Source organism: Egretta garzetta, unplaced genomic scaffold, assembly GCF_000687185.1.
Source record: "Egretta garzetta isolate BGI_Z169 unplaced genomic scaffold, ASM68718v1 scaffold220, whole genome shotgun sequence".
In the NCBI taxonomy this organism is placed as follows: Eukaryota; Metazoa; Chordata; class Aves; order Pelecaniformes; family Ardeidae; genus Egretta; species Egretta garzetta.
The window spans coordinates 6708618-6721120 of record NW_009258414.1 but is presented as its reverse complement, the minus strand read 5'-3'; the positions used below and the strand labels follow the sequence as shown (position 1 = coordinate 6721120).

Below are 12503 nucleotides of genomic sequence, written 5' to 3'. Positions count from 1 at the left end.
GGTTCAGGGGGTTTTTTTTAAGAATACTTTCAATCTTGTTTTGAGTATCATACTCAAAACTTTATCCTGAGTAGAAAAACATGGAGATATTATTTTATACATAATAGATATGTAAAATATATATGTATGTAATAGATATATATTATATAAAATACCTTACATTCTGAACTGTATCAAATAAAAAATAATAAAACAGTTTTCATATTTTTCAGATAAAATGCAATCTTTCAGGGTTTTCAGGTAACACAGGTATGTCAAGGACATACATGGCTACTGTAATGGTCAACAAGAAACAAATTCGTTCTTTTTTATTTTGGGAAAACAAGGATGAAAGCTGTATCTAGGATAATTTGAAGGCTATGAGTCATTCACTAGAATTGTTTATTTTTATATTTTTTGTTCTTAAAGTTTAATAGCTAAGATGAAAGAGCAGACAGCAAAATATAGGGTAATTCTCAGTGATTAGTCAGTTTTTATGTCTCAGATGGCATATGTTAAGAGATAAAATGTAATTTGATTTTTTTTTTTTTCAAAAACACATATAGCATAACAAGACACTAAGAACTTTATGAAGAAATATGTGATAAAATTTAGTGAAAACTTTGGCGCCATGCTCTGGTTTGGCCTTAAAAACCTTAGTTTGTTGGTTTTTTAAGTGGGAAATGAACCTTGCCAAAACAAGTAGGGTGTTAGGACTGTGATATTATATTTGACATTAAAAGATCGGCTGGAAATGTGTTACTGAAATCTACCGTGTGTTAAAATAACAGACTTCTGTGATGGATGCAGCAATATTGTGTAACATTCTGGCTAAAAGTTCACTGTGGAAATCCAGCGTAACACATACTAGATGAATTTAAATATCTGTTTAAGATTTTTAATGGAGACCCAATGTCCCATTCTCAATGAGAACCTTCAGGACTTTTCATGTTCTTGTTTATGGCTTTCAGTTGGCAAAGAGAAAGAGAATCAGATGTTTGTCAGTAACATTTGAAAGTACTACAGAGACAATAAAATAGCTAACACTGATAAAATTAAGCCAACTGTATAGAAGGAAATAGTAACTGGTTATAAATCAATGCAAACTTTTGCTGCAATTTTATTTTAGAGGGAACGAAGATGTGACATCTGAGTTAAAAAAGACTCCCCAGAAACTTCTAAATACCTAGAGTTATTTAAAAGACAGGTAGATGAGGTGCTTAGAGACATGCTTTAGTAGTGGACTGGTGCGGTTGGACTCAATGATCTTTAAAGGTGTTTTCCAGCCAAATGATTCTATGATTCTTTCTTCCAACTAATCACATTTTATGAAAGTGATTTCAAGACTTCAAAGACTTAATTTGGACATGCTTGTCATTTACAAATGAGATAACTTAAAGCAGTCTCATTTAAGAGACCAAGAAGTCATCATGAGTAAAATCTAAAATAGAGCTTCCTATTGCGGTACAGTTAAGTGGTCTTAGCAGTTTTAGCCAGTCTTTACTTTTAGGATTTAAAACATTTCAAACTTGATTAAATGGAATTAGTTTACATTAAGGTAGAAGTCACATTTTTCTTGTGATGAAAAATCAAAGCAGCTCCAGCTAGAGCAGGTTGCTAAGGGCCTCGTCTAGTCAAGTTTTGATCATCTCCAAGTCAGAGATTCCACAGCTTTGTCAACCTGTTCCAGTGTTTTATCATCTTCATGATAAAACTGAATAAAATAAACTTTTTTTTTAACTGAGTTCCAACCTGTGTCCCTTGCTTCTCATTCTCCCACTGTGCACTTTCAGAAGAGTTTGGCTCCATCTTCTCTATACACTTCCAATATAGGTAGTTGTAGAGAGCAAGATGATCTTACCTCTGTAGTATTTTTATCTTTTTTTTTTTGTTTGTTTGGGGGTGTGTGTGTCTGTGTTTGTACAAACACCTAGCCTGAAGATCTTCATTAGTGTTCAGGAATCTTGAAATTGGCTTCTGTGAACAAAATGTTCTTTGTTATTGCTGGGGGCTCTAAACTTCCTTTTTGACAGCACAAGGTGATGCAGAATTATTGAAAGAATAATGAATCAGCAGTACAATATACCAATTAAATTAATTAGATTTCAAAATTTGGTAGATATCCATGCTATATGGAGAGATGGGAAGCTATGACCTTACTCCTGAGAGGCAAGAATACAAGCAATTGCATCTCACTGACATTTAAGGCTCTGTGTGTGTGTACAGCTAGATAGGATACCTACTTAGGTTGTCTCTCTGTATCTTGTCAGTTGTCTCCTTGAAGCAGAATTGTTGCTGGACTAATTGCAAAGCTACTCTTAGTTCACTGAGTTCATTTTTCTCTATAAATTAGTAATATGAGCACTGGCTCATGTATTTTCTGAGTAAGACTATGGTTTCATTTTTATTGAATCAGTAACTCTCTGAAGATGGAGCATTTATGTTCAAATGCTATTCCTGTTCATGGTTTCAGTTTTGATACTTTTACGTCACTAGTAATAAAAAGAGGTCGTGTTAAATATTTCAAAGACTGAATAGGAATGAGCTTTTATACTGATGCTCAGTGTTGAATTCTGTCCAAAACCTTTTTTTGGAATAAAAGAAAGCATTAATTGAGAAAGCTATGCTGTTTATAATGAGTCTTGATACATATTTGTTTAACTTAGATTTGCAAATGTTAATTGACCATAGTTCCTTCCAGTCTGTTCAAATGTTACGGTCCTTAAACTGGAATAAGCGTAGTACTTTAATTATCATGCAGACATTGCTTATTTGTTTCCTACAAATATTAATTACTTTCCTTGTTCTTTTTTCAGGGAATGTATATCAAATCAACATATGATGGACTACATGTAATCACAGGAACAACTGAAAATGTAAGCTGCTTTATTCTGAAAGACTTTTACCATCCATACAAGTATGTTCTGTGTATCTGCAGTGCATTTTGTAATATGAGAGCTTGCTTTAAATCAAGCCACTTTTTATTACACTTCTTTTCTTTATCTTTTCTGTACATATATCACCTTCGTAAAACCCTTGAAAATAGACATAGAAAAGTATCTATGATGAAGTGATTAAAAACTAGCAGTATAATGAAATTAAGATCTTGAACTTCCAATACACCTTTCTAATAGTGTTCATGTATGTTCTCTCTGGCACAAAAGTGTTATCCTTTACATTAAGTAAATTTTTCTCATGCAAGAGCATCGTCATTAGTCTAAAACAATATCTGTTGTATTTAATTTTTGTTGTCTACTCTAGATAAATCTCTCAGAACATAGGACACTTCAGGTTCATATAAAAAAAGAAGTATTTTTCTGTGAACAGAACAGTAGAAATAATATGATAGGGGAAAAAAAAAGTCTGCCTCTGCTGTTTGTATTGACCAGAGCAGTCACAAAATTGCAGTTACTGATAAGCGCAGTTGTCATCTGAGCAGCCCTTAATATGTGCCATCAGATTACTTTATGCAGTATGTAAATATTGTCATACAATGATGAATACTTTTTTGCTAAGAGATCTTTGTTTTCTTCTTAGAATGGACAGTAAATTTTTTGTGTGGGTTTCTTTTTTTTTTCCTTTTTGGTTCTAATTACCAAATTAATTTTTAAAAAATGTTAGAAAAATTAGACCTTCGGAGATTATGCCTGTCCTGGGATTGACTCATAGTGAATGAGTAACTTTTGCATGTCTAAGCAATTCATTAAACTAGATTGTAAAAAAATAAATTGTAAAATCTTAAAATATCAGCAGTGTGAGTGTATGCGAAAGACATGGGTAATGGAGAAAAATAAGATATTATATTTGATATCAGACAGGTTATAGAATAATCTTTGATAAATCATAAAGTTTTCAAAGCTAGCAGTAATTACTGACAGGACTATCACTAAGAAGGGAGAAATTGTGGAAAGAAGGAGACAGATTTTGGTACGTGAATGGAAGGGGATGGATGATTTGACAATATTAAAAAATGAAGTTAGCTGACAATCCAAATGACTATTGTGTGAGGATGTATAAAAAGTTCTTTTATGAAAATAACCATTCCCGAAAGGTTAGGATGAGTTAGCACCATTGTATTTTCATACTTTCCATCATCTGTAGTAAAAATACAGAAGAGACCAAGCAAAATGTATTCCTTCTCATTTTCATTGTAGTCCAGAAGCGTCAGGCAAATCTGAACCAAAAGCACACAGAAATGCTGCAGCACATTAATCAGTATGACTGATCACAGGAAAACTAAACAGTATGACAAGAATAACGAAGTAGCTTCTAAATATCCCTCTTGTTACTTAACTTGCTATTCATAATTATAAATTTAAAAAATAAATTGACTTCAACTGCTGCAATCTAATTATTATGACAGACTTCATAATAGGACCCATCCGTTCTGGTTTTCATACAGTGTTTTAGTCACACTGTTTTCATTCAGTCTTGGATCTATTTAACAGTGTATGGCTGCATAAATTACAAGTTTAGATTTTATAAAGCTAATATTGAAATTATGTAATGCTGACACCCAAGGAACATAAAATTAGCACTGTGCAGCTAGCCAAAGATGTAAATACTTGCTGGCATACATTAGTGGTATGCTGGCCCATATGGGTGAGCTGCATATGTGGTACTTTGTTCTGCTTGGTTTATATATATTGACATCGTATTGCATCAATACAGTTTTTGTCAGTTTTTACTGCAAATCCACAGAAAGCATGATGATTTGTGTGTGACAATTTGTGAAGACAAGTCTCATGCAAATTAAACTTAAAATTTGTTTACTTGTTTCTATTAACGCCCATTGGCAGCATTTAGAAGTCTTAAAATAACTGTATGTGTATCTTGGGTCCTGAAACTTATGAATGATCCATCTTGATTATGTTGCAACAGATTTTGTTCGTAGATTGAATTACTCATGCTATAATTAATCCACTTTTTTACTGTAATTCTAATTCATTCTAGAAATATAATGCAGTTTGTGGGGAAAATATTTACATATTTATAATTGAAATTCACAAGAGGAGTTACTAAGTTGCCAGCCACTAAAATTTCTATTTTTATTTTGACTAAACTTTAGACGTCAAAACTTTTTGATAAGACAGTACCATAAGAAGTTGCTTCCTTGTTTTGCTAAAAGTGTAATCACATGTGCAGAAAAAACGGCTTCAAAGACCTTTAATTTCTGTCATTTCAGCCAATTGATTTTTCATTCTTTTTGAAGGGATAATTGACCTCAGAGCTAGTGTTTAATTTTAAAAGATAATAAGTAGCTCAGCCTCATTAAAGTCAGGAAAGGAGCTAGAAAGAGAGAGAACCAGGCATTTGCTTTTCTAACTAATGTCAGCTGAGGTTAAACATTATGAATGGTGATGTTTACTTCAGTTTCCTGATTACCTGTCATTTACTTTTTAAAGCAATCAAGTTTGTGTTCACATTGAATTCTAGAAATATCTTTGTTACATGTTTAGCCCGGTGCAAAAGAGCAGCCTGCTAAAATTCTGCAAGATTCCACTAAAAGGAGGAAGTGGCACTGCAGCCAGGTAGTCCTTCACACCATCCTATAGAGTACGTAGGTGAAATCCTGTTCATTCTAGTGCAGAAGGACTCAGTTGGCAGGAGTTGATATCTGGCTGTAATGACCAGGTAGTTTAGGGCAAGGGCTGGACTCCCCGCTACAGGAGACACAGACGCCCTTACGAAAGAGCAAGCAGAGTTCAAGCAGATGAGGAGGTGGAACACAGCGCGTGTTAGGGAGGTTGGGCAGAGCAAGGTTAGCAACAACAAGCAAGCAGTTGGCTGAAAGTAAAAGCTATGCTTGGAATAACACCTATAGCACACTTGGAATCGCTGTGTTGAATGTTGGCTATTTGCCCTATTGGCTTCTTTTTTCTGATTGAATAATTAAAGATGTCTCCTACTACTCCCCAGCACCTGTGTAGACTGCAGAATCTATTGATTAATCAGCAGGTGCTGACTATTGGAGAGTGATTTCACCCCTTCATAGATTTGACCTCCTTATGGATTTGACCTCCTTGTTGGCATGTTATTCAGAAGTAATTGCAGTAATTTTCTTCACAGTGGTGATTTGAGTTTTTGTTGTATTGTTTCCTCTTGTCTTTGTTCCTTTTATTTGTTTATCTTATGTTTTTAATCTCCATCCACAAAAGGGATGGAAATGATGGGTGAGATTTGTGGTTAGTGAAGATGGTCCAGCTGAAGAGCACTTGCCTGTTTCCTGGAAGTCTTGATCGGTGCGCAGTGAGGTCATGAAATACAGGCTTCTACAAGTCACATTTCGTTCAGATAAACCCGTTCTTCCTTTGCATTTGTACCTGACTCTTGTGCCAGGGGCAATTTATGTTATCCAAAAGATAGCCAGGAACTGAACCAAGTTTTGATAACATAACTCCTTTCAAGTGAGGAACTTCTTCAACAGTATTAGAACTAGACCATTCTCTGTAGCTGCAAGTGGTTCTTTTTCTGCCTTTCTTAGCAGTCTGCTTGGACAGGGAACTTGAACTGTTCAAATAGAGTATTTTGTTTTACACGTTTCTGCATTGTTTGAGATGGGACAATATGTCCTCTCCTCACTCTGGCTCCATATCTAACAAGTAGAGTAAACATTCAGCCTTGTCCAAGTCTCCTGGCTGGTCTCCTTCCTTAATAGCTAACTTCCACTGCGATTTATTTCTCAGGGTGATGTCTCAGCTCTTTAATTCCTTTCTGATTTTTTTTTTCTTGAATTTCAAGTTGATGTACTCTGTATCAGTAGACAATGCAAGTGAGTTGTCATGAGTTCTCAATTCTCTACTCCTGCATACGACTGCTGATATCCTGCATGCCTTACAGATTTATCTTACAGATTTAAGATCTGGTTTCACTGAAGCATTTAAAAATGATTTGCTAAATAGCAGTTGACCATGTTCAAGTAGCTTTTCAATGGGTTTTAATCCATTTTAATGTGATCATAAGAACCTATCTTTTCTGTTACACGCATGGTTGGTCCAGCCCTGTCCCTGACCATGCAGTAAGCTCAGTATTTATTGACTTAACGGATTTACTTCTATGCGATGTATTTTAATTCGGTGTATTCCCAGCGAGGTTGTGGCTGCTCATACTCCCCACAGAGAGGTACAGAAGCTAGAATAGTTCAACCAGTCAAAAAGGCTGTTCATCACCAATGGAAGTGGAATTATTGATTACTTCATTAAATTGCCAGCTGTAACCAGAAAACAACTTAGTTCCTTATAAATACTGTTTTTATAAATATGACTAATTATTTTTATTGGATAAAAATAATATTTTGGGCACAGCTTTCTTGTCTCCTTCAACATTCATTATTTTAATTCCTGCTCTTCCCTTCCCCCTCCACAACTCCCATGTAAAGTTAATTATTATCTTTTGTCCTTAGTCTCCTGCTGACCAGTGTAAGAAAATCCATGCTGGTGATGAGGTCATCCAGGTCAACCATCAAACCGTGGTAAGTATTTTGGAAATTCTGCTATGAAGACTTTGCCTTTTCCCACTGCTAAAAAGGTAATAATTATTCTTAGAAGGTCACTTTGCCAAAATAAATTATTATTTATGTCTTTTAAAATATCATGACCACTGCATATGCTTACTAAGAAAAGGCACACGTTGAGTCAGTAACCAGCCCAGAAGGATTAACCCAAATTTACATTTTCCACAGCTGCTATTCAACATCATACTCTTTCTATAAGGAGATCCCAGCATATTTTGTTGAAGTTCTTAGACTTCTCATTATGGATATGCCAGCTAGATTAACTTTTTCTCTTAAACAGAATTTCGCAGTCTGTTTCGTACATGATTCAGATTAAAAATGCAGAGGTGCTGTAACAGCCATATATTCTGCCTCTGTTGGGGGAGAAAAACATAAAGACGATTACAGTGTCGATAGAAATTGGTCAGATTTTGCTTTTGTGCATTTTTGCATGCAGATTTATTTTTAAACACATGAGCAGTTTTATGAAGTTAGTGAAAGTATTAATCTGTTTAAAATCACATAAGCATATGTTTGCACTGAGGTATTGTAGTATATGACTGGCGTACATTTAAAAGTGCCTGCCATTGCATTTCTTTCACAGCTGCAAGGTGCATTGTCTAACTGGTTGTATATAAAACTACATTTTGTTTTATGTAGAAATGCAGGAATAATATGTTTCTGCAGCATTCATAGAATTGTATACTGACTTCAACCACACTTGACTTCACTGAAGAATTTATTAATTCTTTAATTTTTTTGGATTAAATTATTTGTAATTGAGCTCTAAAAGCCTATCAGAGCCTCACTGAAGGTTGAATGACTTTTTTTTTTTTTCCTATTTTGTGATGATGTAAGCTGCTGCCTTCTAACTGATGTTAGTTTCATTGTTGTTGATTAGTGAAAAAAAATGCAGGCAAATTTTGTCTGACTACTATCATAAGTCATGGAAACTGTCTGTTTTTAAAAAAATAAAATTGTATGTTGCAGAAGAATGGAAGCAGTGTTGCTGGAACTATAGGTGAAAGGAACACTTGTATTTGTTACTTATTAAGCATGACTAGTATTGTGGCAACACCAATAACTTCCTAACGTGCTTATAATTTAGCTATTTAACTTCATCTTCTGAACCCCATCTCCAAACAGAGCAGCAACAAAAAGAAGAAATCTCTTTGTCATTTGTGTGAGGTGGAAATATGAAAGTCTGACTATTAAACTTATGATTAGAGAGCAAATATTTTCTCTTGAAAAGAACTATAACTTATTCATTTACACTTCACATGTTAATGCAACATGTGGCTCTTATCTATATTAGAGAGGTTCTATGAGTTGTCATAGTTACAGGTTGAAATATGCATTAGACCGGCTTTCTCCATCAAACATACTCTTTAAGTGACAGACCTGATTTAATCTTTACTCGATAGGTGAAATCCCCTCATTCAACTACTCAAGAATTGGCTTTCTGGATAGCAATTCTTTCCAGTTGTGTTATTACAACAGGCCCAAGCTGTTTGATACTTGTAATCCCTTTCCAGCTAAGGGCACAATACCAACAGCTGATTCAGGTGGCATAAAATATATTTTTCTAAAATAACCGCACTATTAATTATTCATTCTGAAGTTTATAACAAGCTAAGGAAAGAGATAAATGGCAAGCTCTTTCTTTTGGAAATTTATTCTTCCTTTGAAACGGCTGGGAAAGTCTCATTCACTGTGACTTTGGAAAGTCAGGCAGTAATACCATTTGCATGTTTCAGAGGTACGTGTCCAACCCTCTTCCCCACATGGATTGGAAATTTTAATGTTTTAAGTATCCCTTTGATCTTCAAGTGTGCTCTTTAAGTCACTCCTGGTACATCTTGCAGACTACACTTAGCTGTGTTCCTTCTTCAGCCAAGTTATGATGATCTATATCATGTTATAATTACCCTTATTTCCATTAGTGGACTAGAATAATTCAAAGGTAACAGCTCATTAAATTTCCACGTAATCAATATCTTAATGCTAGCAAGACCAGCTCATAAACTGAGGTGTAACCCGTTTGAAATGAATGACTGGGGGGCCAGTTGAGAACCTTACAAAAGAAAGGCTTGGATATCTCTGGTGGTCTTACAGGTTTTCCAGAGCTGTAAACTGTTGCTCACCAAGTAGTGCAGCAGGGATTTGTGCCTGCACAGAGTCCTCAGGAGAACTCAACACTTCCTCATACTAGCCTTTGACTCCACAGCTTAGCAAAAGAAAGTACTAGTAGAAGTAAAATTGTGCAAGAGAAAAATACAAAGCAGTATGAAATTATACCTAGCCAAAGTGTGCTTGTTCAGCTGCTTTGTACCCCACTTCTCTCACAATGTTCTCCAGCCATTTTTCTTGCCTGGTAGTTGGTTAGTGTAATTTCTACCAGTAGTTTGGTTTCTGGAGTGGACATTAAATGCTTTCTTTTGTTCTTTCACTTTTTAAACTCAGATGTCACATCTTTGTTCCCTCTAAAATAAAATGGCAGCAAAAGTTTGCATTGATTTATAACCAGTTATGATGGCTTGCATTTTCCTTTTACTTTGTTCTGGAGCTGAAAGAAGCAGAGTGTTTCTTTATTTCTCTAATGTATTTATGTGTTTATGTCATATGAGGCATTTAGCCTTGCCCTGTGAAGAAGCAAATTGTTACATTTAGTATCCTAAATACTTCCTGGGTTGTTACAGAGTTTTCAAGATAGATAGAATATTATTTACAATATATGTATGTGGTGAAATCCATGGTCTCCATTCTCATGTTAGTTTTCCATAGAGACTCTGCTTAAAGCACTAAAAGCTTAGGTAATAAAAATATCGGTGTTAGTGTTATTTCTTATTGCTGCTTTTACATGTTTACATGTAAGGGAGGCTCCATGCTTTCATAAACTGCATACACAGGTTACGTTATGCAATGTAAAGACACAGAAATATACTTTCTTCAGATACGTGTATGCTTCTGCATACTTTTATGCAGAGATTCTGCATCCCACAGATTTTGTCTTGCCCCAATAAGAAATTTTCTTAAGAGTGAAGTTTCTGTAGCATTTTGGTGGGCTATCAAATATAACTACTGTTCAACACAGTATGTTTTGGAAGAGTCTGTTCTGAAGATTAGATAGTTATTGTATTGTCACTGGTGAAAATACCTTCATGATTAGAGAAAGTATGGATCTCTGTTAATAGATTCCAATCCTATAACTGACTACCGGCATCATTTAATCTGATTTTGACAGAACTAGGCCAATGTATTTTTCAGATAAATTAATATTCACTCATTTCATAAGATCATTTGAGTTTAGTAGGGACAGCTGTGACAGGACAAAGGGTGATGGTTTTAAAATAAAACAGGGCAGGTTTAGACTAGATATAAGGAAGAAATTCTTTACAGTGAGGGTGGTGAAACACTGGAACAGGTTGCCCAGAGAGGGCGTGGAGGCCCCATCCCCGGGAACATTCCAGGCCAGGTTGGCCGGGGCTGTGAGCAACCTGATGTGGTTCAAGGTGTCCCTGCTCCTGCAGGGGGGTTGGGCTGGGTGACCTCTGGGGGTCCCTTCCAACCCAAAACACTCTATGATTCTATGATTTGAGTTTAAAAACTTTCATTGATGTTCCCACAACCTGTAATGAATTGTTCTGGTAGTTAATTATTCCCATCGCTGGGGAAAAAAAAAAAAAAGTAATTTTATTTGTAGTCTACATTGGTCTAGCACAAGCTTCCAGTCCCTTGATCTTGATGTATTTTTATCTACTAGACTGGAGAGCAGGTTTCTCATTTAGGTGTTTTCAAGATACAATCAAATTACCTCTTCACTTCTTTTTGGCAAGCTAGATAATTTGAGCACTTCCAGTTTGTCATCCTAATGTATGACCCTCCTCAACAACCTCTTTAAATTCCCAGCTGTGATACTTTGCATATTAAACACTGAGTTACAGAGCTGTACAGTGAAAGCATTCATTCATGGGTAGGTCAGTACTCCTGTGCTAAAATAGTACAAATGGGACTACATTAATGTAGCCATTGCCAACTAGCTGTTTACTCTCTTTTAAAGGTTTGCACTCATTTTTCATTCATATGTAGGCAAAAATGAAACTAAGAGGACACTTGTATTTGATATTTTTTTTTCCTTTAAAAACAAAAACTTTAATTTCAATTTGTTTGACTCTTTCCATCAGGAAGTCCATTTAAAAAGAAGAATCATTATCTGTTTTGAAACTGAGAAAGCTTTTAAACAGGTTTAAGAAGATGTAGACTTGGAAATAGTTGTACTGTCCCCACATTCAAGTGGAGTCAGTACAGATGACAGCATTTCTAGTCCTGGAGGCACTTCCCTGGGGTTATACAGCTAGAGCAGAGGATTACATACGCTGACAATGCCAGTGCCATTGAATTGCTGGATGTGTGGAGTTAAGCACTAAGTCACTATGTGACTAGAATATTTTGGCTGTATGTTTTCAAAATTATTCATATTACCTACAATTCATACGCTCATTTTATATAAAAATTATCTGTATTAAGTAAGAAATATCAGGTAGCTAGGAGGTAGCTAGTCTTCTTTTTTCATAGTCTTTTTTTTTCTTGAAACCAATTATATTAGCAAATACATTAAAAATATTAACAAAACAAGACCACTTGTTTTACTTCTCAAATAACTTTTCAATGTAGTTGATAGTTTAAAAAAAAAAAAGTTCAGAAAGTATCAAAGGAAAGCAGCTTACAAATTATGTAATGCAACAATTGAAAGAGTTAGAAATAAAAGACTTGCTACGTGGAATCTGGTCTAACCAAGGAACATTCTGTAATATAATTATAAAGATCAAAGAAAAAATAATAGTACTTTAGGCAAGAAATTAATTAAATCAGGCGATTCACCACTGGCTGTTAACATCATTTAATCATTATCCAATTTCCTTATTTGCTTTTCTGCTTGTCCTTCTTGCTTATTAGGTTTTAATAAAACAGCATAAGTAACTTATTTTATAAGTTATACATTCTAAATTACTGCCACACTAACTTTATTTTT

At 34.9% G+C, this 12503-nt stretch overlaps 1 protein-coding gene across 1 annotated transcript in view; it reads left to right on the top strand.

The window, feature by feature from the left end:
• Positions 1–12503, top strand: part of LOC104130068 (connector enhancer of kinase suppressor of ras 2) — a 205563-nt gene that overhangs the window by 117427 nt on the left and 75633 nt on the right. Inside the window, exons 7-8 of the mRNA XM_035898667.1 lie at positions 2796–2855; positions 7382–7450. Of these exons, the coding sequence (XP_035754560.1) occupies positions 2796–2855; positions 7382–7450 (129 nt within the window). The remainder of the gene's footprint in view (positions 1–2795; positions 2856–7381; positions 7451–12503) is intronic.